This window comes from Peromyscus maniculatus, chromosome 1 (assembly GCF_049852395.1).
Source record: "Peromyscus maniculatus bairdii isolate BWxNUB_F1_BW_parent chromosome 1, HU_Pman_BW_mat_3.1, whole genome shotgun sequence".
NCBI classification, from domain to species: Eukaryota; Metazoa; Chordata; class Mammalia; order Rodentia; family Cricetidae; genus Peromyscus; species Peromyscus maniculatus.
In genome coordinates this window covers 32,282,343-32,308,052 of record NC_134852.1, presented here as the reverse complement: position 1 = coordinate 32,308,052, position 25,710 = coordinate 32,282,343, and the positions used below count along the sequence as shown (strand labels likewise).

General features: G+C 40.5%; 1 protein-coding gene and 1 pseudogene across 5 annotated transcripts in view; one reads left to right on the top strand and one right to left on the bottom strand.

Moving 5' to 3' along the window:
- The window catches only part of LOC102924043 (cell adhesion molecule CEACAM21-like), a 41,160-nt gene that overhangs the window by 11,333 nt on the left and 4,117 nt on the right, over window positions 1–25,710 (bottom strand). For 4 of the 5 annotated variants that reach the window (XM_076573648.1, XM_076573644.1, XM_076573646.1 and 1 more), the window contains 3 exons: window positions 23,542–23,817; window positions 7,511–7,786; window positions 2,318–2,416 (listed from right to left, as the gene is read on the bottom strand). In XM_076573648.1, the coding sequence (XP_076429763.1) occupies window positions 2,318–2,416; window positions 7,511–7,786; window positions 23,542–23,817 (651 nt within the window). The remainder of the gene's footprint in view (window positions 1–2,317; window positions 2,417–7,510; window positions 7,787–23,541; window positions 23,818–25,710) is intronic. The other variant, XM_076573645.1, reaches the window with a different exon arrangement.
- LOC121824848 (non-histone chromosomal protein HMG-14 pseudogene) lies at window positions 3,626–5,382 on the top strand (annotated as a pseudogene).

Sequence of the window (25,710 nt, the reverse complement as noted above, 5' to 3'; positions counted from 1 at the left end):
GCAGTTCAGCTGAGATCCATTTGGATAAGGACTCAGAGGCTTCCAGTCTGAGGAAAAAGGATCAACTGAGATACTGGCAAGGTGAGGTGGCAGTGGCTTGTTCTGCTTTTCTGATCTTCCAGTATTCACCCCAATACCTGGCCCTGGGTTTGTTTTTATTAATAAGACCCTTTAATATTCATGATACAGAGAGTCAGTAACTGTATTAAGAGTTTCTGGAAAATCTACAATACCATGAGAATAGCATATATTTCGGATTTTTGAATGGATTCATAAGGGTTTTGAGTTACTTTATTTAAATTTCCTGACTTATAATCTGCCTTTCCTGATTTATTTGCATCAGTACAGAATGTAGGGGCTCCAGAAATATGTGTTCCTCACATAATGTGAGGAAGAATCCAATTAGTTCTTCTTATAAACTGAAGTCTCTTGCTTTGGAGATATTTGTTGCTAATTTTTATCAAGAAATTACTGCAAGCTCGTTGCCAAGGTTCATTTTCTATCCATGATGAGGAAATTTTAGCATTAGCAAAAGGTACTATAATTTCTGTTGTGTCCATTCCTGTTAATTGACAAAGTCTCAATTTTCCTTTCAGATTCAATTCAGAAACCATTTCTACATAGAACTTTAATTTTTCACTCTGTTTATCTTCTCTCTGCATAAGAATTTCTGTAGGAGAATGTGTGGAGGGTAGCATGACCAGGATACAGTCAAGCTCTGGATCCAAGCGATCCACATGTACATTCTGTAATTCCTTTTCTACCAATGCCAATTCTCTCTCAATCTCAGCTGATAGTTTTCTTGGACTATTTAAGTCCTTATCACCTTGTAAGGTTTAACATAAATTACTTAGTTCTTAATTTTTCAATACAAGTGTAGGCTATAGCCAGTTAAAGTCGCCCAGCAATTCTTGAAATCATTAAGAGTTCCTAATTATCTCTCCTGATTTGTACTTTTTGTAGTTCACGTTTTTGTAAACCTATCTTACATCCTAGGTAATTAATGGAATCTCCTCTTTGTATTTTTTCAGAGGGAATTTGTAGTCTCCAAGAAGGCAAAATTTTCTTTGTTTCTTTAAACATTTTTCTAAGGTATTTGCATCTAAATCAGCTAGTAAGATATCATCTATATAATGATAAATTGCGGATTCAGGAAACTGTTTCTGAACTATTTCCAATGGCTGTTGTCCAAAATATTGACATAAGGTGAGGCTGTTTAATATACCTTGTGGAAGAATTTTCCATTGCAGCTTTTTAACAGGCTGGGAATTATTATAAGTAGGCCCTGTGGAGGCTAATTTTCCTCTCTCCTGTTCTTGTAAAGGTATAGTAAAAAAACAGTCTTTTAAATCAATCACTATAATAGAGCATCCTTTAGCTAATAGAGAGGGCAAGGGAATTCTAGGCTGTAAAGAGTCCATCAGCTGAATTTATGGCTCTTAAATCTGTTAACATTCTCCATTTTCCAGTTTTCTTTGTAATGACAAATATAGGAGAATTCCAAGGACTGGTGATTCTTCAATATGTTGAGCATTTAGCTGTTCCTGTACCAGCTGTTCTAAGGCCTGGAATCTTTCTGATGTCAGAGGCCATTGTTCCATCCACACAGGTTTGTCAGTTAACCATTTTAAGGGTAGAGCTGTTGGTACCTTGGAAGACCAACAGCTGTTGTCTTCCGTTTATGTACAACTTGAACAGTCTGTGACTGTTCTTGATAATACCTTTTAATATTTCTCTCAGAAGCAATCTTTATTTTATAATTTGTTTCTGAGATTGGGGGAATGTTAATCTGTCTTTTCCATTACTGCAACAAATCACATCCCCATAAATTCATGGCTATATTAGCCACATATGGCTTTAATTTTCCTATCTGTCCTTCTGGCCCTATACACTCAACCCATCTTCTACTTTGTTTTACCTGAGATAGAGTTCCAATCCCTAGGAGCTGAATATTGACCTCCTGAAGAGGCCAATTTGGATGCCAAGATTTCAGTGAAATTGTTGTTACAATTATACCTGTGTCTTTCAAACCCTCAGTTTCAATGCCATTTTATTTTTTGTATTTTAAACTTTGGTCTATGATCATTTATAGAATTTTGTCAAAATACTTGTTTTATTGTCTCTCTTGAAAATTTTGTTTTATTGAATTTATCTATTGAAGCTGTTTTGTCATACATATGGCTTTTGGCAACAGGAATTAGGTTCTTAATTACTCTGTGGAGGAGTTCCCTCCATGATAACAGGGAATTATTGAACCAAATTTGATATTGGGACCTGTGAGTCGCCCCCAAGTTGTTTCCTGTTGGAAAAGGGTTACCTTGTCTGTCCCTTTGATCTGCTTTCATTAGTCCAGTGTCAGCTTTTGCCACACCTTCTACATACTCCAGAAGGCTGGGTCCTTCTCTTTGCATGATCTCTAGAAAAAGCATCGTTTTTTTGGAATAACTTGCCTACAAGCTCTTTTTAGATGAATTTGTTTACCACAATTAAAACATCTGACATTTTGATTTTCTTAAAATTTCTAGAAATTACTTCTCCTATCAAAATAGCATCATACTCATGAGATCCAATATCAGATGTATTTTGTCACAATTTATCTATGAGTGCTGATCTTGCATTTAAAGGCCTAATCAACCTTTTGCATTCTGAATTAGCACTTTCAAAAGCCAAGGATTCAATTAATATTTGTCTAACTTCTGTGTCTGATATCATTCTATTTACAGGAGTTGGATATTACTAAAATGTGAGACCTCACTATCCATTCTCAAGAATACGAAGAATTTCAAGAGCACTCAGTAGTTATATGCTCACTGTTGAGTGGCCTAGATGCAAGGGACAAATTCCTACAAAAAACTGGTTCTTTAGAGATGGAATTGAATCGAATAACCAATAAGATTGAATCAAGAAAAACTTGACAAAATTTCAGAGACATTGATGATAAAAACTTTGAAAAAATTGTTTTTCATGATAGAAAACATGATAGAAGTCCATCTTGCTATAACAAAGGCAGCACATGGAAACCCACAGCCAATATCATATTAAATGGGGAGACTGGCTCTTTCTCTCTAAGATCAAGAAGAACACAGGATGCTGCTGTGACCACTTCTGTTCAAGAGACTCTTAAGAATGCTACACAGAGCCATTAGGTTAGGCAATGAAATGAACGTGCCCAATTATGAGGTGGTAGATAGGTAGATAGATAGATAGATAGTAGATGACAAGGACTTGTTTATAGAAAATCCTTAACATTGTACAGAAAGTTCTCAGAACTAAATGAATAAAACTAGCAAAATTGTTGGCTAATGAAAAGAACATGCCCAAATGAGATGTATTTCTGTATACTATTATTGACCATGAACAATTAGATTTTTGATTTTCCTGGCAGTAGTGGAGCTTGAACCTATGGCCTTTTGCATGCCTGGCAAGGGTTTAGCACCTGAGCAACAGTCCCAGCCTTGACAGTGAATAATTGGAACGGAAATGAAGAAAGTATTTATTTATGAAAGCACCAAAAAGAATAAAATACTTAGAATTAACTCCACCAAGAAGATAAAAGACTTGCACTCAGCAAACTCCCAATTAAGAGATGATGAAAGAAGACAAGAAATGACAGCCATTGGGGTTGATGGGTTGGAAGACTTAATCTCATTATCACTGTTGTTCTGCAGTACTGGGATTGAACCCAGGGCTTTGTGCACGGTGAGCAATGCTCTACTATTGTGCTGTACTCTAAGCTCTGCCTTTTAATTTTTATTTAGAAACAGGATGTCACTAAATTAACCAGGCTGGCCTGAATGGTTATGGTGGGCACTCTTAGAACTTTGGTACTCCTTCCTGCTTCAGCTTCTTGAGTGGCTGGAATTACAGGCATGAGCTAGCCTGTCTGAAAGACTTTTTTAAAAAATAGATGACAGTATCACTGAATGTAGTCTATCAGTTCTATGCACATCAGATCAAAACCCCAGTGGCATTTTGCACAGAAATAGAAAAGTCCATTCTATCTGTCCTGGAACTCATTATATAGATTAGGGTGGCTTCCAACTCCCAGAGATCCACCTGTCTCTGCTCCCAAGAGCTGGAGTTAGAGGCAAGTACCATACCTGGCTTTAAAAGTATCTTGAGTTCGTGCCGGGGCGGCCGAGGCGGTGTAGCTCCGTGAGGTGTTCGGCCTCGCACGCGCCTCCCACTCAGCGCCGCCAAGACGCCCAAGAGGAAGGTTAGCGTGGTTGGAGCGGCGAAGGCAGAGCCCAAGCGGCTCTTGGTGAGGCTGTTGGCCAAGCCCGCCCCTGCCAAGGTGGATGCGAAGCTGAAGAAGGCGGCGGGAAAGGATAAACCATCAGACAAAAAAGTGAAAACAAAAGGGAAGAGGGGAACAAAGGGCAAACAGGCAGAGGTGGCTGACCAGCAAACCACAGATGTGCCTGCAGAAAATGGAGAGGCTGAGAACCAGAGTCTAGCCTCTGAAGGTGAAGAGAAAGAAGCCAAGTCCGACTAACCATCCATCGTGTCTGTCAGTGTCCCTTCTTGTACAATCCAGAGGAATATTTTTATCAACTATTTTGTAAATGCGAGTTTTTTTAGTAGCTCTAGAGACATTTTTAAAAGGTGGGAGGAAGTCCCGCCTCATCCCATTTTTTAAGTGTAAATGATTTTTTTTAAGAGGCTAAATCACTTGCTGGTTGTTTATTTTTTGGTACAACCAGAAAAAAGCAGGATACTGAATCAGGAGAGGTTGTGACTGTTCCGGGGGTCACCATAACATTCCGTAGAGGGGGCTAGTTTTTTTTTTTAATTTAATTTATTTTATTTTACAATACCATTCAGTTCTATATCAGCCACGGGTTCCCCTATTCTCCCCCTCCAACCCTCTCCCCTTACCCCCAGACCACCGAGGGGGCTAGTTTTATATCCTTCAACACAAAGCATACTTGGAGTCTTGGTCATGCATTTGTGTCTGGAATATTTTCAGTTATTTCTGGTCTCATGTTTCTAGTAGAACTGTATCCTAAAAAACCACTCCTTGGTCCTTGCCCTGTCAGAACTGTCTCTGGTCATGGCAGTCCATTTTCCTAACAGTTGTGATAATGTGCTGTGAAAGATTGAAATTTTGAATATGTACTGTATGTGGCATAAAATTGTGAGTCAGTGGAATTAATGTTTGTGAGCATTTGATTGTTATGTGAGGTCTTAGGGAAAACTTGCCAAGTTTAGGATGGAACATCACTGGAATAAGTTCAAAGAGAAACAATACATGGCTCTTTTGGGTACGTGAACACAATGTATGACTCTTAGAGTTTGGGTCCATGTTTTAAGAATTGAAATGTCTGTGTACTCAACCAATAAAGTCTCAGTTGTGAAAGAGTAAAAAAAGAAAAAGAAAAAGGAATAAAATTGCAGGACATCCTGCATGATTTCATAATTTTAGTACAAAGCTGCAACAATCAAAATAGTCTACTGCTGACATAAAGGCAGACATACAGATCAGTGCTATAGAATCAGAAAGCCCACAATTGCTCATGCACACTGGTCATGATTAAATTAAAGATTAGTTGATATGATCAATATGTGTGTTTATGGGGCACAGTTTTGCATATATATTATAATATGTGTCAGATCTGAACAGCTGGCATATCCACCATTTCATCTGTCACTTTTTCTATTTGTTACAAACATTCATTTCTTCTGGCTCTTTTGAATTACTAGGTGTGAAACAGAGTTGCCCTATTGAGTTACAGAACTTGGAAGGCATCTTGCTGTCCATCTGACCCTCTGTGACCAGATGAGTTTTGATCAGTCTGCTAAGTTTGTTCAAGGATAAAGGAATGATCAATTAAACAAGGGATGTTGGGAAAATGGGATATCCAGATAAAAGAATGAAGCTAAGCCTTCACCTAACAACATATAAAAATCAACTCTAAATGGATCAAAGACCTAAAATGGATCAGAGCTGAAAGTCATCAGACTTTTAGGAGACAGGATGAAAGCATCTTGAAATTGGATTTCGAATGGTGTCTTTGTTATGATGACAGATGCATCATATGGGCGTTTTGGCTGCTTATATGTCTCTGCAGAACATGCATGTTTGGTACCTGAGGAGGACAGAATAGGGTGTTGAATTTTTGGACCTTAGTTACAGACAGTAATAAGCTGCCATGTGGGTGCTGGGAATTGAACATCTGTCCTTTGGAAGAGCTGCTAGGGCTCTTAAATATTGAGCTATCTGTCCAGTTCCATAAACCATATATATATACACATATACCACTATACACCACAAAAAACAGTCATCAGAAAAAAGAGCTTTGTGCAAGGAGGTCATGCTGCAAATGTCAGCATGAGGTTAAGAAACTCAGTATATGGGCCACCAAGATGGCTCAGTTGGGAAGAGTGCCTGCCGTACTCCATCTCAGTACCTATTCCCAACTGCTACACAGAAATAAATGTACAAACAAATGTGGGCCAGTGAAATGGCTTTGTAGATAAAGGGCTTGCTCACCCACCTGAGTTCAGTCCCCTGTCCCTGGATAACTGGCTCCTACAAATTGTCCCCTAACCTCCACACATAGCTGTGGGACATGCACACAAATAAATATGCAAACATAGTAAGAAACTTAATACAGGTCCTTTCTATCTATGGATTTGATATTTAGGGATTGAAACATTGGAAACAAACTACGTGGAAATGTATCTCTACAGTGAAAAATGTATTGTTTCCTTTTATCATGGTCCTCTGCTCAACACAATAAGACTATTGTCAACTTGGACCCAGTTAAAAAAAAGACTAGTGTCTATGCAGTATGCATATTAGGTATTGGAAATAATCTAAAGAAGATTTAAATGTGTAGGAGGAGGTGTAGAGTAACATGAATATTTTACTGTGTGTCTGACTCAGACCCTAAACTTTTATTCACATTACATTTCTATTTATTTGCTATATTGACATCTATTGTTGTTATTATTGAGAGAGTCTCACAATGTAATCTGGGCTGGCCTTGTACTGCTTTTTTTTTATTCAGAGATTTTTCTATTCATTTTACATACCAACCACAGATTCCCCTTTCCTCCTGCCTCCAGCCCCCAGCTTTCCTTCCCAAACAACCCCCCATTTCCACCTCCTCCAAAGCAAGGTCACCCATGGGGAGTCAGCAGAGCCTGGTCCATTCAGTTGAGTGGCCTTGTACTTCTATGCCTCCTGCTTCAGGCTCTCTCTCTTTTGAGGTAGGGTCTCACTATGTAGCTCTGGCTGTAACCTGAAACTGGCTACAATGACCAGGGTGGTTGGGAACTCATAGAGATCCAACTGTCTCTGCCTCTGCTATGTTGGGGTTTAAGGCATGCAGCACTGTGCTCAGCTTGCTTGGTGTGCTATCATGAGATTAACATGCATCCATCACCAAGCTGGCTTGAACCATATTTTTCTCCTTGTGACTTTGACCCAGTCTGTACTCTGTTGATAAAGAAACTGCCCCCATCCCCAACACTATGGAGTAAGGAGGGAACAGAGATCACTCACGTTTTATGTCCAGCTGGATGGGGTCACTCCTCTTGGAACTGATTTGATTGGATACTTTACACTGATAATCCCCAGAATCCTCACTCCTCACAGAGTCTATTTGGAGGGTGCTGTTGTTCTGGGACAGCCTTACCCTGTCTGTGAGCTCCACACTCTGGCCTTTGAAGAGCCAATGGATGGAGATCCCAGTGTCGTTTGACAAGCAGGTCAGGAACACAGAGGTCATATCTTTGACTGTGGTGTTGGTGACTTGGATGAAGGGTGGAGTCACTGGATCTGTGGATAAATATGGAGGGAACCAGCTGAGAGTCCTTCACCCTCAGAGATCTCATCCAGCTCACAGGGCCCATAGAAAGAAGTGGCCCTCTGGAAGGTCACATGTTTGGGTTCAAGATATATTCTGTAAGGAGAGAGCTGTATCTTATTCCTACCAAGATCACCCACAGTGACCCTAACTCAGGGTATTTGTGTAGATTCCAAACTGGGAGCCTCTTCACACCACATGTCCAGAAATCTCATGGTAGAGGGAATATATTTCCCAATGATATTTGTGGGAATTCTTGCTCACACTTTTGGTAAGTGTGAACAGTCAGGTCCCTCTTTTATGAAATAGCCTTCTGTTTGTTTTTATTAAATAATTTGTCATGGGGTTATGCCCACATAATCTTAAAGGTGTTAAAGGCTAGACCTCAGGACTGGGAGAAGGAGTTTGACTGAAGAATTTCTGTTTGTAGGAAAAATGTATTTCCTGCCCTATGGATATGGATTAAATACTACATAGTAGAAGTAAATAATCACAGTACTGACCACAGCCTGCCACTCTAATCCTCAGTACTGATATTTTTGAGACAGGGTCTCACTGTACAGTCTTAGCTCACTTGGCACTTGCTATGTAGATGAGGCTGAGCTCAAACTCACTATCTACCTGCCTCTCCCTCCTCAGTGCTGGCATCAAAAATGTGTGCCACCACACTCAGCTGGCATTTGTTTTTTGGACCTTGAGAAGAGTAAGCAAAAGATCATCATCAACTGTCAGTGACACAGTTCACCCTGACTCAGACCAAGGATCCCAGGCACATTTTCCACCCACTCTTTCCATCCCATGGAGTCAAAGTTGAGCCAGCCACGATACCCATGAGACAGGAAAAGACCTCTGAGCAGAGGTCTAGTCCCCATCTGTAGGGAATATTCTCAGCCAATTTGGAGAAAAAGAAAGTGATTACCGTTGAAAGCCCTGGGTGTTCCTTTTAGGTCATGGAGGTCATAAAATGAAAATGGAGGGGACAGGAAAGGTTGTGTTAGGCACAGAAAGAAATCTTGACCTTGAGGCTCTCCTAACCATGGAAAGTCCCTAACACAACCTAAGGCTTTCCAAGGCTGGGAGAACCTCCTCCTCACATTGCAATCTCCATCCTTCTCAGCCAGAAACCTGAGAACCATGAGGCCATTAGACATAGGGATGGAGCAGGGGGCTTAAGGGAAGACTGAGTTTTGCTTGTTCCCATAGACATGGGCTGGAAATTCAATGCTTCTGCACCCTCCCAGAATGCTAAAAGTCTCCACTACAAACCTGATGCTGATATTTCAGAGATCCACTTACTAAGGACTGTAATGTTCTTGACTGTGGTCCAATTCACTCTAGGGAAAAAGTTATAGACGAAGCAGGAATAGGATCTATTATTATTAGTATTGATGTTGGGGATAAAAAGCCCTTGGGAGGATGACTGGAGCTCTCCATTGACAAACCAAGAGTACTGTGCAGGTGGGTTAGCATCTGTGTAGCAGGAGAGGCTGAGGTTTGTCTTTGAATGGAAATGAATGTTTGAGTGGGATATAATCGGGACATCTGGACCATCTGAAGCAAACAGAACAAAGCCACACCTGATATCAGCAGAGGGAAAGGGAAATCCTGGCCTGTAGATGGCCATAGTATCTCTTTGAGCTTTTAACCTTAATTAAGCAGATTTCCACCAGAGTTAGATTGCAGATTAGTGGAAGAGTACTCATTCAACAAGCACAAGCCCCGATCTATCTCAAGCACAACACACAAATATCCCCTCTGCATAGTCATATGTGCACTGAACCTGAGTCTTACATGTCCCCTGTCTCCATCACCATGAGCCTCTCTAGGCAGAAGTCCCTGCAGCTCATTCAAGGTCAATGCTGGGCCTGTCTACATGTGCTTGGGCTGGGACAGGATGCCCTGGCAGCCTAGGTATCTGTATGGTAGGTCTGTGTCATGAATCTAAGGGGACCAGGACTGAGTATGGTAGCTGTAGCCGTCTGTATTTAGGTAGTTGGGGCCAGGATGAAACAGAAAATACTTACAGGTAACATTCAGAGAGAATGGGTCACTTGGGGAGGCACTCATTGAGTTCCAGGTCACATTCATAAGGTCCTATATCAGTCCTCACAACACTGAGTAAAGTTAGAGTCCTGTTGTCCTCAGACAGCTTCAGCCTGTCCTCTTCTGAGAAGCTTTGGTCATTTATCCTCCAAGGTAGATTATGTTCTGAGTCATAGGCTCACACATTAATACTACTGAGTCCTCAATCTCCATGGAATTGGAATTGTTCGTTGTGATTTTAGCTTTGGGTATCATTGCTGTGCTAACCACAGAGAGAATATTGCCCTGTGTAGTACCTCTGATTCTTGCAAGGGTGTCTTTCAACCGAAGATAGTCTCTTATCTCTCCACCAACCCAGATCCTTAGAGAATCAGTCAGGAAGCAAATTAAAGGCAGATGGAGTGGCTGAGTGCTCAGAGATAATGGGGCCTCCTGTGCTGTGTATGGGAGAAGCAAGGACTTTCTCATGAGTGAACGGGGCTGCAGTGTTTGGTGATGGTCAGCCTCAAGACTTGGAATCAGAGACCTCATTTTATCTCCTGGTCCTCACTGACAAATTGCCTGCTTTGAGAGACAAGGTTTGAGTCCCTCCAGCTGCACTGGCCTCCACTACTCAGTGTAGACCAGTGCTCTCCCAGCCTTTGCTGTTCAGGGCTGTCCTACAGATAGGCTATGATTAGTCTTCCAATTGAGCTTCCCTGAGAAACCTGACAGCCTTTCAGAGATCTCATACAGCTCAGGATCTGGCTGACATTTAGGTCAGGCTTGGCCACAGGTGGGCTATTCTTGTCAGGTGTTTGAAGTTGATTAACATGAATCTGGGAGCCCTATAAGAATCCTGAGTCTATGAAATGATCAGAAGAGTGAAGGCCACCTAGTAGGTCTCCATGATGGGGACCTGTAGATGTAGTTTTGGACAGATAGCTTGTGCCACTGATGGCCCTTGTGACCCTGACTCAGTGACTATGTTTTCTGTCTCAGTTTCACTATAATAGGACACATGGTAAATGATCATTGCTAGGCCTGTAAGTTAACCTTAAATGTGAATAATGACCTGACCTTCCACCAAGCAGTGTCTATTAGTATTTGCCTGCAGGAAATAATTCCTGGACTGGGTATGGAGAGATGGCTCAGGAGTTAAGAGCACTTGCTGCTCTTCTAGAGGTCCTGAGTTCAATTCCCAGCAACCACATGGTGCCTTACAACCATGTATAATGAAATATGTTGCCCTTTTTCTGGTGTGCATGCAGAACACTGTATAATAAATAAATAAATAAATAAATAAATAAATAAATAAATAAATAAATAAATAATAAATAAATAAGAAGGCTAAACTGGCTGTGGGAAGGAAACACCAAGGAGCTGTCAGTAGCAAGATGTAAATTTCACATTGGAAAGAGGAGCAGGTTTGAAGTAACCCATAGAAGATTGTAGTCAATGGCAGCTTATTTCAGAGTAGCCAAGACAAATTTCCAATGTCTCACTATAATAAATGGGGTAGTGGATGTGAAATAGTTGACTTAACCATTATGTCTTGTATACAGACATCAAAGATATCACTCTATTTCTCCAGACTACGCACAGTTGGGACCCCAGATAAAGCACTATTAACAAGTGAAAGACCATGGATCAACATAGTGGAAAGATCATTTTCAAGTGCCAAAAAATGTTACGTATGGTACATCTGAACGTGGGCCAAAATATATAAAGAACTCTCACAGTTCAACAATAGTAACAATACAAACCACAAGCAGCTCAATCCAAAAAGAAGAAAAAGACCTGACATTCCTTTTAAAGAAAGAGGAACAGATGACCAATAAAGACATGCTGTTTAGTTTTTGTCTATTTGACAGACTAAATTCACATGGAAAGAGAAAACTTTATTTAAGGTATCACCTCCATTATAATGGCCAGCAAGGCATTTTCTTAATTACTGTTTGGTGGAGAATGACCCGTTGCTATCCCCTTGCAGATAGCCCCTTTCCTTTGGCCTCTATAAGAAAAGCAGCTGAGCAAGTTGTGGGTGGAAGCAAGGAAGCTTTCCCCATGGTTCTTGCCTGCACTTCCCTCAATGACACATCCTGACCAAGACATTTAAGCCAAATAAACCCCTAACTGCCAAGTTGGTTTGGGTTGTGGCATTTCATCACAGTAACTGGAAGGCTAAAAGAACCACACATACAGTAATACTATGGGAGCCAGGCGGTGGTATCATATGCCTTTAATCCCAGCACTTGGGAGGCAGAGGCAGGAGGATTTCTGTGAGTTTGAGGCCATCTGGGTCTACAGAGTGAGATCCAGGAAAGGCACCAAAAACTACACAGAGAAACCCTGTCTTGTTAAAATCAACCCACCCCCAAATAAAAATCTATGTAGTCATGCATAGTGGCACATGCATTTAATCCCAGCACTCAGGATTTGAGACAGGTGGGTCTCTGTGAGTTCTACATCAGACTAGACTAGGGTATCAAAATTTATCCTAGGGGCCACTGTTGACTGCTGACCTGACTACATGGAAATCTGATACTCCTATCTGTGTTAAACAATCGACTTTGAATGCTGAGAGAATTGTAGCTACTACTTGTCTGGTGGAGGAGAAGCTTAAAAATAGGGCATACAAAGTCTCCCACCAGCCCTTGAGTCACCCCAGTATTTATGGTTAGAAAAAAAATCAGTTTTACAGGCTGTTACAAGACTTTAAAATCTTAAATGAACTTTATTGGAGCCAAGGGAAGCTTCACAGCCTTGACTGCCATCTCCCACAGCCACCTTTAGAAATCAAAATATAATCGTCATAGACTTACAAAATTGCTTCTTCAGTATACCTCCTCACCCTAAATAAAGATTGTCAGTATTTTACTTTTAGCTTTCTTTCTAACCCTGACACAATGGAAGTCAAAAACTGACATGCAGAGCAGGAAATATGAGTTCTGTTTATCCAGAACTCATTGATTGAGCTGAGTTCCTCATCATATATTCAGATTAACTATCAGAACTGTCAATTATAGTTTCCTCACAGTCCCTCAGCCCAATAATAATATATATGTTGCATATATATGTATAGATATGTACATATACATGGCAATAAATTTATTACATAGGTGATATTTTATTTTTATCAAAGTATAAAACCTATGAGTTTTATGTTATTGTCTTCTGGGTTCAGGAAATTAAATATTCCAGACCAATTAAACCCTTAAAATATGGGGAAAGAAAATAATAGACAGGCCTCCTGCAGACAGGTCAAACTACCACAATCCCCCACCAGACCCTGTAACCCCAAAGCTCCACATCCCTTAAATCCTACACACCCTCCGAGACTGAAACTGTTCCCTGAGACAGAGCCCACCAGCACCCGATTGGATGAAGAGGTGAGCCTTTATCCTTATACTTGAACACACCAGTCCCTAGGCTTTGATCCAGGGGCACAACCCTGAGCCCCAATACCACCACCCATTGCAGTCCCAGTTTCAGGCCAGGTGGCAGGCAGATCCCCTGCAGACAGGTCAGACTACCACCATCCCCCACCAGACCCTGTAATCCACAAGCCCCACCCCTCCCAACCGACCCACATTCCAAGATTGCACCTACTCCCTGAGACAGATCCCACAAGCACCAATTGGACTAAGAGCTGCTCCCTGAGACAAAGAGTGCCTTAGCACTGATTGGGTCAAGAGCTCCCACAGGACCAATCGTATCGATCAGATCAAGAGATCAAGAGTGGCTCCCTTGGACACAGACACCATTTGCACTAAGTGGAGTAAGAGATGGGTAGACACCAGTGCAAAAACACAGTCAACAACATAAAAACTAATATGGCTATATCAGAACCTATATCAGCAAGACCTGAAAATCCCAACACAGAAGAAATTGACCTCAAAAATGACCTTAAAAAGATAGAGATCTTTAAAGAGGAAATTATATTCTTTTAAAGAATTCAAAGAAAAGTCAAACAAAAAATTGGAAGAAGTCAGTAAATCCCTTAAAGAAAGCCAAGAGAAAGCAATTAAACAAGTGAGGGAAATATTTCAATATTTAAAAACTGAAATTGAGACAATAAAGAAGAGAGAAACTGAGGGAATGCTTGAAATAGAAAATCTGAGTAAATGAACAGGAACTACAGATGCAAGCATAACCAACAGAATGCATGACATAATAGAGCAGATCTTTGGCGTTGAAGATACAATAGAAGAAATAGATTCATTAGTCAAAGAAAACACTAAAGCCAACAAAGTCATGACACAAAATGTCCATGAAATGTGGGACACCAAGAAAAGACCAAACTTAAGAATAATAGAAAAAGATGGAGAAGAATACCAACTCAAAGGCACAGAAAATATATTCAAAAAATCATAGAAGAAAACTTTCCCAACCTAAAGATGGAAATGCCTATAAAGATACAAGAAGCTTCCAGAACACTGAATAGCCTGGATCAAAAAAAAATCCCTTCACCACATAATAATCAAACCTCTAGACATACAGAATAAAGAGAAAAATATTAAGAGCTGCAAAGGAAAAAGGCCAAGTAACATATAAAGACAGACCCATAAGAATAACACCTGACTTTTCAATGGAGACTCTAAAAGCCAGGAGGTCCTGGGCAGACTTTATGCAGACACTAAGAGACCATGGATGGCAATCTAGACTATTATACCCAGCAAAACTCTCAATCAACATAGACAGAGTAAACATAATATTCCATGATAAAACCAGATTTAAACAATATCTCTCCACAAATCCAACCCTACAGAATGCACTAGAAGGAAAAATCCAACCTAAGGAAGTTAGATACCCCCATGAAAATACAGGCAATAGATACCACACCAAAAAATACCAAAGAAGGGAAATTTACAACACTACAACCAAAAATAACAGGAATTAACAATCATTGGTCATTAATATCCATTAATATGAATGGTCTCATTCACCTATAAAAAGACACAGGTAACAGAATGAATATGAAAACAAGATACATCCTTCTGCTGTATACAAGAAACACATCTCAACTTCAAAGACAGACACTACCTCAGAATAAAAGGCTGGGAAAAGACTTTCCAATCAAATGGACTTAAGAAGCAAGCTGGTGTAGCTATCCTAACATCTAATAAAATGGACTTCAAACTAGAATCAATCAAAAGAGATTGGAAAGACATTACATATTTATCACAGGGAAAATCTCACAAAGTGAAATCTCAATCCTAAATGTTTATGCCCCAAATACAAGAGCGCCCATATTTGTAAAAGAAACATTACTATAACTTAAATCACACATCAAACCCCATACACTAGTAGTGGGAGACTTCAACACCCCACTCTCAGCAATGGACAGGTCTGCCAGACAGAAACTTAACAGAGAAATAAGGGAACTAACAGACATTATGACTCAAATGGACTTAATAGATATCTACAGAATATTCCACCCTAACACAAAAGAATACACCTTCTTCTCAGCACCCCATGCAACCTTCTTGAAAATTGACCACATGCTTGATCACAAAGCAAATCTCAAAAGATATAAAAAAAACCTTGAAATAACCTCCTGTATCTTATCAGACCACCATGGCTTAAAGTTAGATTTCAACAACAACAACAAAAGTTACAGAAACCCTACAATCTCATGAAAACTGAATAATGCCCAATGTAATCACCAATGGGTCAAGGAATAAATGAAGAATGAAATTAAAGATTTCCTAGAATTCAATGAAAATGAATGTACAACATACCCAAACTTATGGGACACTATGAAAACAGTGCTAAGAGAAAAATTCATAGCACTAATTGCCCACAAAAAGAAGATAGAGAAATCTCACATTCGCGACTTAACAGCACACCTGAAAGCTCTAGAACAAAAAGAAGCAAACTCACCCAGGAGAAACAGACACCAGCAAATAATCAAATTGAGTGCTGAAATCAATAAATGGAAACAAAGATAACAATATGAAGAATCAATGAAACAAAGAATTTGTTCTTTGAGAAAAATCAACAGGATAGACAAGTCCTTATCCAAATTGACCAAAAAGCAGAGAGAGAGAGAGAGAGAGAGAGAGAGAGAGAGAGAGAGAGAGAGAGAGAGCTAGAGAGAGAATCCAAATTAACAAAATCAGAAATGAAAAGGGAGAAATAACAACAGATAATGAGAAAATCCAAAGAATCATCAGATCATACTTCAAAAACCTGTACTCCACAACATTGGAAAATCAGAAAGAAATGGATGATTTTCTGGATAGGTACCACACACCAAGTTAAATTAAGACCAGATAAACAATTTAAATAGACCAATAACCCCTAAGGATGTAGAAACTGTCATTAAAAGTCTCCCAACCAAAAAAGCCCAGGACCAGATTGTTTCAGCACAGAATTCTACCAGATCTTCAAAGAAGAGATAATACCAATCCTCTTTAAATTGTTTCACACAATAGAAACAGGAGGAATGTTACCAAACTCCTTCTATGAAGTTACAATTAACCCTGATTCCAAAGACAAACAAAGATTCACCAAAGAAAGAGAACTACAGACCACTCTACCTCATGAACATTGATGCAAAAATACTCAATAAAATACTGGCAAACAGACTCCAAGAACATATCAAAACAATTATCCACCATGATCAAGTAGGCTTCATCCCAGGGATGCAAGGGTGGTTCAACATACTAAAGTCTATCAATGTAATACACCATAAAAAACAAACTCAAAGAAAAAAAAACAACACATGGCCATCTCACTAGATGCAGAAAAGGCATTTGACAAAATCCAACACCCCTTCATGATAAAAGTCTTGGAGAGATCAGGAATACAGGGAACATACCTAAACATAGAAAAGGCAATTTACAACAAGCCAACAGACAACATCAAAGTAAGTGGGAAGGAAATCAAAGAGATTCCACTAAAATCAGGAACAAGACAAGGCTGTCTACTCTTCCCATACTTATTCAATATATTACTTGAATTTCTATCCAGAGCAATAAGCCAACATAAGGAGATCAAGTGGATACAAATTGGAAAGGAAGAAGTCAAGCTTACACTACTTTCAGATGACATGATAGTATACATAAGTGAACCCGGAAATTTGACGAAGGAACTCATATAGCTTATAAACAACTTCAGCAATGTAGCAGAACACAAAATTAACTAAAAAAAATCAGTAGCCCTCCTATATACTAATGACAAAGGGCCTGAGAAAGAAATCAGAGAAACATCACGCTTTACAATAACCAGAAATGATATAAAATATTTTGGGGTAACTCTAACTAAACAAGCAAAGGACCTGTATGACAAAAACTTTAAGTCCCTGAAAAAAGAAATTGAAGATGTCAGAAAATGGAAAGATCTCCCATGCTCATGGATAGGTAGGATTAACATAGTAAAAATGGCAATCTTACCAAAAGCAATCTACAGATTCAATGCAATCCCCATCAAAATCCCAACACAATTCTTCACAGACCTGGAAAGAACACTACTCAACTTCATATGGAAAAACAGAAAACCCAGGACAGCAAAAGATTCCTGTACAATAAAACAACCTCTGGAGGTATCACAAGCCCTGACTTCAATCTCTACTATAGAGCTACAGTAATAAAGACAGCTTGGTACTGGCACAAAAACCAACATGTGGACCAATGGAACCAAACTGAAGACCCTGACATTAATCAGCACACCTATGAACATATGATTATTGACAAAGAAGCCAAAACTATACACTGGAAAAAAGAAAGCATCTTCAATAAATGGTGCTGGAATAACTGGATGTCAACATGTAGAAGATTGCAAATATGTCCATATCTGTCACCATGCACAAAACTTAAGTCTAAGTGGATCAAGGACCTCAACATAAATCCAGTTACTCTGAACCTGATAGAAGAGAAAGTAGGAAGTAGTCCTGAACACATTGGTACCAGAAATTACTTCCTTAATATAACACCAGTAGCACAGACACTGAGAGAAACAATTAATAAATGGGACCTCTTGAAACTGAGAACCTTTTGTAGGGCAAAGGACATGGTCAACAAGACAAAGTGATAGCCTACAGAATGGGAAAAGATCTTCACCAACCCCACTTCTGACAGAGGGTTGATATCCACAACATACAAAGAATTCAAGAAATTAGACATCAAAATACACAACAGTCCAATTAAGAAATGGGCTATAGAGCTAAACAGAGAATTCTCAACAGAAGAAGCTCAAATGGCTGAAAGACATTTAAGGAATTGCTCAACATCCTTAGTCATCAGGGAAATACAAATCAAAACTACTCTGAGATACCATCTTACACATGTCAGAATGGCTAAGATCAAAAACACTGAAGACAGCTTATGTTGGAGAGGATGTGGAGCAACGGGAACACACCTCAACTATTGATGGGAATGCAAACTTGTACAGCAACTTTGGAAATCAATATGATGCTTTCTTAGAAAATTGGGAATCAACCTCCCTCAAGACTCAGCTACACCACTCTTGAGCATATACCCAAGGAATGATCAATCACACCACAAGGACACATGCTCAACTATGTTCATAGCAGCATTATTCATAATAGCCAGAACCTGAAAACAACCTAGATGCCCTTCAACTGAAGAATGGATAAACAAAACGTGGTACATATACACAGTGGAGTACTACTCAGTGGAGAAAAACAATGATATCATAAGGTTTGTGGGCAAATGGATGGAACTAGAAAAAATCATCCTGAGTGAGGTAACCCATACTCAGAAAGACAAACACGGTATGTACACACTCCTCAGTGGATACTAGATGTAAAGCAAAGAATAACCAGACTGCAACTCACAACTCCATGGAGGCTACCTAGTAAAGAGGACCCTGAGAAAGACACAGGGATTGCCCAATGACAGAGAAATGGATGAGATCTACATGAGCAAACTGGGGGAGGGGGATAATGGAGGGCAAGGGTCGGGGAAAAGAGAGCTTAGGGGAGAGGAAGGTTCCAGCTGGATCAGGAGCAGAGTGTGAGAACAGAGAGGGAGATATCATAATGAATGAGGACCCCATGGGAATAGAAAGAAGCAGAGTGCTCGAGAGGTCCTCAGAAATCCACAAAGATACCTCCACAGTGGACTACTGGATATGGTGGAGGGGTGTTTGAACTGACCTGCTCTGGTTATCGGATGGCCAAACACCCTCGCTGTCATGATAGAACTCCCATCCAGTGTCTGATGGAAGCAGATGCAGAAATCCATGGACGAGCCCAAGGTAGAAGTCCAATTGGCGCGAGAGAGAGAGAGAGAGAGAGAGAGAGAGAGAGAGAGAGAGAGAGAGAGAGAGAGAGAGAGAGAGGATTGTTTGAGCGATAGATATTGAGACCATGATTGGAAAAAGCACAGGGACAAATAGCCAAACTAGTGGAAAGGCATGAACTGTGAACCAATTGCAGAGGAACCCCCATGGAACTGGACCAGGCCCTCTGGATAAGTGAGACAGTTGATTAGCTTGAACAGTTTGGGAGGCCCCCAGACAGTGGTGCCAGGACCTGTCCTTGGTGCATACTGGCTTTTTGGAACCTGAGGCCTATGCTGGAACACTTTGCTCAGCCGTGGTGTAGGGAGGAGGGGACTGAACCTGCCTTGGCTGAGTCTACCAGGCTGGGCTGACTCCCCAGGGGAGAGTTTGCCTTGGAGGAAGTGGGAATAGGGGGGTGGTTTGGGGGAGAGAGGTGGGAGGTTGGAGGAGGGAGGACCGGAATCTTTGGCTGATATGTGAAATTAAGTTAATTATAAAATGAAAATACTATAAAAATTCTCCAGGAGATCAAAACTGACCAATTCTCACAAGCAAAGAAGGATCAGGAGGAACACAATCTGATTACAGTTTATGTCTCCCATTCACAAATTTTCTTTTTCTTCTATGGGTGAGTGGATTATGCCCTCTCTCCATGGCCTCATCCCCTTCTCTCATCTGCTTATACCATGTATTTATTATTCCATAGGTATACTTAAGAGAAAAGTTTCTTCCTTAAAACTCCTCAGCTGCATGTTCTACCACTAATACATATATTTGTTTCCAGCAGAAATTCTAATCATATAAAGAGTTATAGGTTGTCACCCTCTGGACCACAGACATGCTGTCTAGCTGCAGGTCTGCACCCCATCCTCCAGCTCACACACATGTGCTGTCCAGCTCAGCCCTGCATCATGCCCTCTAGCACCTGAGACAGAAAATCCTGCTACACATGTCTTACAGAGCCTGAAACAGCCTGCTCTTCCTGGGTTCCCACTGCATTCCAGCCTTCAGTTCCCTCAGCTTCAGACCCATATCAGCAGGAGTAACCATGAATGACTTCTACAGCCCCGTGGTGACTTACCCCTCTTTTGGTGCTGAACTCCCCAGCCCAGGGGCTGGACTGCCCTTAAAAAATACTCTATTATTAATTCTATAAATTCTGCCAATTATCCTGAAATCTATATACTATCAGATTTTCTCCTCATGTGCTTCTGACAATTTTTCTGTATTTCTGTCTTGCTATGCATACCCTGACACAGATTATTACAGTCCTCCCATAGCTAATGGGTCAATATTGCCTTGATTACAAATTTAAATTATTAGGTCCATTTCAACTGCAACCTGGGTCCAACAGGTGCTCATGACTAACTCAAGTAACCCTTTATCTAACAATGCCTCTTTTAAAATACCATTTAACCAAATTAATACTACTAATCAGAGATTGATAGAGTTATGTTCCAAACTAATCATTTCTTTTTGATAAGTCACAGTTATAGTATTTAGACACATTTGACCATATTATGCTATACTAGCTAATAATAGATTTTTTATGTTACTCCTCTGCTACCTACTTGGGACAGAGAAATTCTTATTATATACAACTATACCTAGTATATGGCTAAACTAATTCTCAACTTGCCATCTACATAGATTATTGATTATAAATATTAATTAAACATGTTTTCATTTTTCAAGTCATCTCCAAATTTAAATTTTTCCATGCTTTTTGCTACCCTAGAGAGAATTAAACATTCTCCTTTTTTTACTAAATGAAAAAACTGGAACTGCTGCAAGCCATAGGAAAACAAAATGGAATTCAGCTACTATCACAGAAACTACTACATGGAAAGGTCAAGGATTTTTCCGACGGTTAAGCCATGGCTTAAGAAGTCTTGGTGATGTTTTAGCTCTTGTATATATATTAAATGGTTCCTACAATGATTTTCTTGTATGCTATGTGTGCTCCCAAGAACCTCTAACAGTGTCTCTATCTAAAATACCTACCAAGAATCTAAAGCCAAACAATCTCCTGAACTAAGGTAACACCCTTATAGAAACAACACCTGTCTCCGAGGTCAGGAGGATGGCTTCATTTCTTGTGCAATTTAAGCAGAGACCCTCTTTTCTTATACAACCTCACTAACATTATAGACTCCGAACTTCTTACCTAACCACTTCTAGGAATGTAGACTGAGTATATAAATCTCTTTTCTTTGAATTAGCTCTCAGTTGACCTCTTTTTTTTTTTTTTTAACAACTCCCTTTTTGGGTTGTAAAAGAAAGCCTGATAGTCACTGCTTGAGGTAAATTCTTACCTGACTTTATGACCCTGTAGGAATTCAAGCCTAATGACTTCCTCTGCCAGAGGATTGCTATTGCTTGGGTTTATAACTGAATACCTCAGTTTCCTCAGACTTGGGGAAACTGAGAGGTATAAGGAGACTTAGAGGAAGATTTTGAGGAGAGAACTTGAGGACAAGATGAAAGATGAGAAAGAGCCAGCTAGGGACATACTAGATAAGTAAGGATGAAATGAGAAGGACCTAGATGAGGCAGAATTAAGATGAGAGAATTAAGATAGAACTTAGAGGGGACAGTAGATAAATATAGAGAGAAATCAGGCAAGAAAAAAGCTAGGCATGAAAACAGAACTGTAGCTGTGTAGCCAGGATTTTATCCCAGAGGAATAAAGTAGACAAAGAAAGAGCTTGGTTTCCTCAGATTCATTTCCCAAAAATAATGTTCACTGTTCATAGATTCTCTTCTAGCCCACTGGGAAGAATATTATTAAAGTGGGTCCTTAATAATATTTGAGAATAACCTCCTCTATTTTATTGGACCACCATGGCTTAAAGTTAGATTTCAACAACAACAAAAATTTGTCCCTGTGCTTTTTCCAATCTTGGTCTCAACAATTCTTGCTCATACAAACCCTCCTCTTTCTTGCCAATTGGACTCTTGGAGCTCCACCTGGGGCCTGGTCATGGATCTCTGCATCTGGTTTCCTCAGTCATTGGATGATGTTTCTAGCACAAAAATTAGGGTGTTTGGCCACCCTATCACCAGAGTAGGTCAGTTTGGGCTTTCTCTTGAACATTGCCAGTAGTCTATTACTCCTGCCTCAGCTTCTTGAGTGGCTGGAATTATAGGCATGGGCCAGCTTGTCTGAAAGACTTTTTTAAAAAATAGATGACAATATCACTGAATGTAGTCTATCAGTTCTATGCACATCAGATCGAAACCCCAGTGGCATTTTGCACAGAAATAGAAAAGTCCATTCTAGCTGTCCTGGAACTCACTATATAGATCAGGCTGGCCTCAAACTCCCAGAGATCCACCTGTCTCTGCTCCCAAGAGCTGGGGTTAGAGGCAAGTACCATACCTGGCTTTAAAAGTATCTTGAAAAAGAAAAAGAAATAAAGTTGCAGGACATCCTGCATGATAATTTAAGTACTTTCATAATTTACGTACAAAGCTGCAACAATCAAAATAGTCTACTGCTGACATAAAGGCAGACATACAGATTAGTGAAATAGAATCGGAAAGCCCAGAATTGCTCATGCACACTGGCTATGATTAAATTAAAGATTAGTTGATAAAATCAATATGTGTGTTTATGGGGCACAGTTTTGCATATATATTATAATGTGTGTCAGATCTGATCAGTAGGCATATCCACCATTTCATCTGTTACTTTTTCTCTTTTGAATTACTAGGTGTGAAACAGAGTTGTCCTATTGAGTTACAGAACTTGGAAGGCATTCTTGCTGTCCATTTGGCCCTCTGTGACCAGATGAGTTTTAATCAGGCTGCTAAGATTGTTCAAGGATGGAGGAATGATCAGTTAAACAATACTTAAGAATGTTCCATGTATTCCTGATCTCCCCAAGACCTTGGTCATGAAGGGGTGTTGGATTTTGTCAAAGGCTTTTTGAGCATCTAATGAAATGATCATGTGTGGTGGTATTATGTTCCCCAAAATATTGTGCACCCTAATTAACTTATCTGGGGTCAGAGAATGGAACAGCCACTAGATACAGAGGCTAGAAAATGGTGGCATTCACACCTTTAATCCTAGCCTTCTGGAGGCATGGATCTCTGTGAGTTCAAGGATACCCTGAAAATAGCCACTATGGATATCCCATTTTCTCAACATTCCTATGTAGCTCTGGCTAACCTGAAACTGGCTACAAAGACCATAGTGGTTGGGAACTCATAGAGATCCAACTGCCTCTGCCTCTGGTGTGCTGGGGGTTAAAGGCATGCAGCACTGTGCTCAGCTTGCTTGGTATGTTATCATGAGATTAACATGCATCCATCACCAAGCTGGCTGTATTTGTATCTTGAACCATGTTTTTCTCCTTGTGACTTTGACCCAGTCTGTACTCTGTTGATAACGAAACTGCCCCCATCCCCAACACTATGGAGTAAGAATGGAGCAGAGATCACTCACCTATTATGTTCAGAGTGATGCGGTCACTCCTCTTGTTAACGAATCCCTTGGTTACCTCACACTGATAGTCCCCTGAATCCTCACTCCTGGCAGGGTCTATTTGGAGGGTGCTGTTGTTCGCGGACAGCATCATCTTATTTGTGATTCTCAGACGCTGAGAGTTGAAGAGCCAATGGATGGAGATCCCCACATCATTTGACAAGCAGGTCAGGGATATAGACATCAGGTCTTTGACTGTGGTGTTGGTGACTTGGATGGAGGGTGGAGTCACTGGATCTGTGGATAAATGGTGGAGGGGAACAGCTGAGAGTCCCTCACCCTCAGAGATCTCAGCCAGCTCCCAGGGCACATAGAATGAAGTGGTCCTCTGCAAGATCACATGTTTGGGTTCAAGATATATTCTGTAAGGAGAAAGCTGAATCTTACTCCTACCAAGATCACCCACAGTGACACTGACTCAGGTTGTTTGTGAAGATTCCACATTGCGTGCCTCTTCAGCCCACATGTCCAGAAATCTCATGGTTGGGGGTATATATTTCCTAATGATTTTTGTTGGAATTCTTGCTCACACTTTTGGTAAGTGTGAACAGTCAGGTCCCTCTTTTATCAAATAGCCTTCTGTTTTTTTTTTATTAAATAATTTGTCATGGGGTTAAGATGGCCCACATAATCTTAAAGGTGTTAAAGGCTAGACCTCAGGACTGGGAGAAATCCCTGACTGAAGAATTTCTGTTTGTAGAAAAATTGTATTTCCTGCCCCATGGATGTGGATTAAATACTACAGAGAAGAAGTGAATAATCACAGAGCTGACCAAAGCCTGCCACTCTAATCCTCAGTACTGATTTTTTTGAGACAGGGTCTCAATGTACAGTCCTAGCTTGCTTGGAACTTGCTATGTAGACCAGGCTAGCCTCAAACTCACACTATCTACCCTCCTCTCCCTCCTCAGTGCTGGAATAAAAAATGTGTGCCACCACACTCTGCTGACATTTGTTTTTTGGACCTTGCGAAGAGTAAGCAAAAGAACATCATCAACTGTCAGTGACATGGTTCACCCTGACTCAGAACAGGGCTCCCAGGCACCTTCTTCACCCACTCTTCTCATCCCACGGAGTCAGAACTGAGCCAGCCACCGTGAGACAGGAGTAGACCTGGGAGCAGAGGAAAAATTCTGTGGGGAATTTCTCCTCCAGTTTGGAGAAAAAGAATGTGAGCACAGTTGAAAGCTCCGAGTGTTCCTTGTAGGTCATGGAGGTCATAAAATAAAAATGGAGGGGACAGGGAAGCTTGTTTTAGGCACAGAAAGAAACCTTGACCTGAGTCTGTCCTAACCATGGAAACTCCCTCATACAACCAAAGGATTTCCAAGACTGGGAGAACCTCCTCCTTACATTGCAGGCTCCATCCCTATCAGGCAGAAATCAGAGAACCAGGAGGCTTGGGGGAAAACTTGAGTTTTGCTTGTTCCCATAGCCATGCACTGGAAATTAAATGCTTCTGCATCTTCCCAGAAAGCCAAAGGACTCCACTCCAAACCTGGTGATGATATTTCTGAGATCTACTTACTAAGGACTGTAATGTTCTTGACTGTGGTCTCATTGAGGACAGTGACAGTTATCGACTAGGCAGGTATAAGATCTGCTATTATTAGTATTGATGTAAGGAATAAAGTGCTCTTGGGAGTATGACTGGAGCTCTCCATTGACAAACAAGGAGTATTGTGCAGGTGGGTTAACATCTGTGTGGCAGGAGAGGCTGAGGTTTTCTTTGAATGGAAATTAATATTTGAGATGTATATGATTGGAATAAATGGACCACTGGAGAAAACATATTAAAACACATGTGATGTCAACAGAGGTAAGGGGAAATCCTGGTTTGTAGAAAGACATAGTATCTCTTTCACCTGTGCTTAAACCTTAGTTGAGCAGGTCCTACCCAGAGCTTAGGTCAGACTAGTAGAAGAGTTTTCATGCAGCATGCACAAGCCCTGATCTATCTCAAGCACAACACACAACATCCCCTCTGCACACTCATGTGTGCACTGAGCCTGAGTCTGACATGTCCCCTGTTTACATCACCCTCAACCTCTCTAGGCAGTAAAATTCCCTGCAGCCCATTCAAGCTCTATGCTGGGCCTGTCTACATGTGCTTGGGCTGGGCCAGGATGC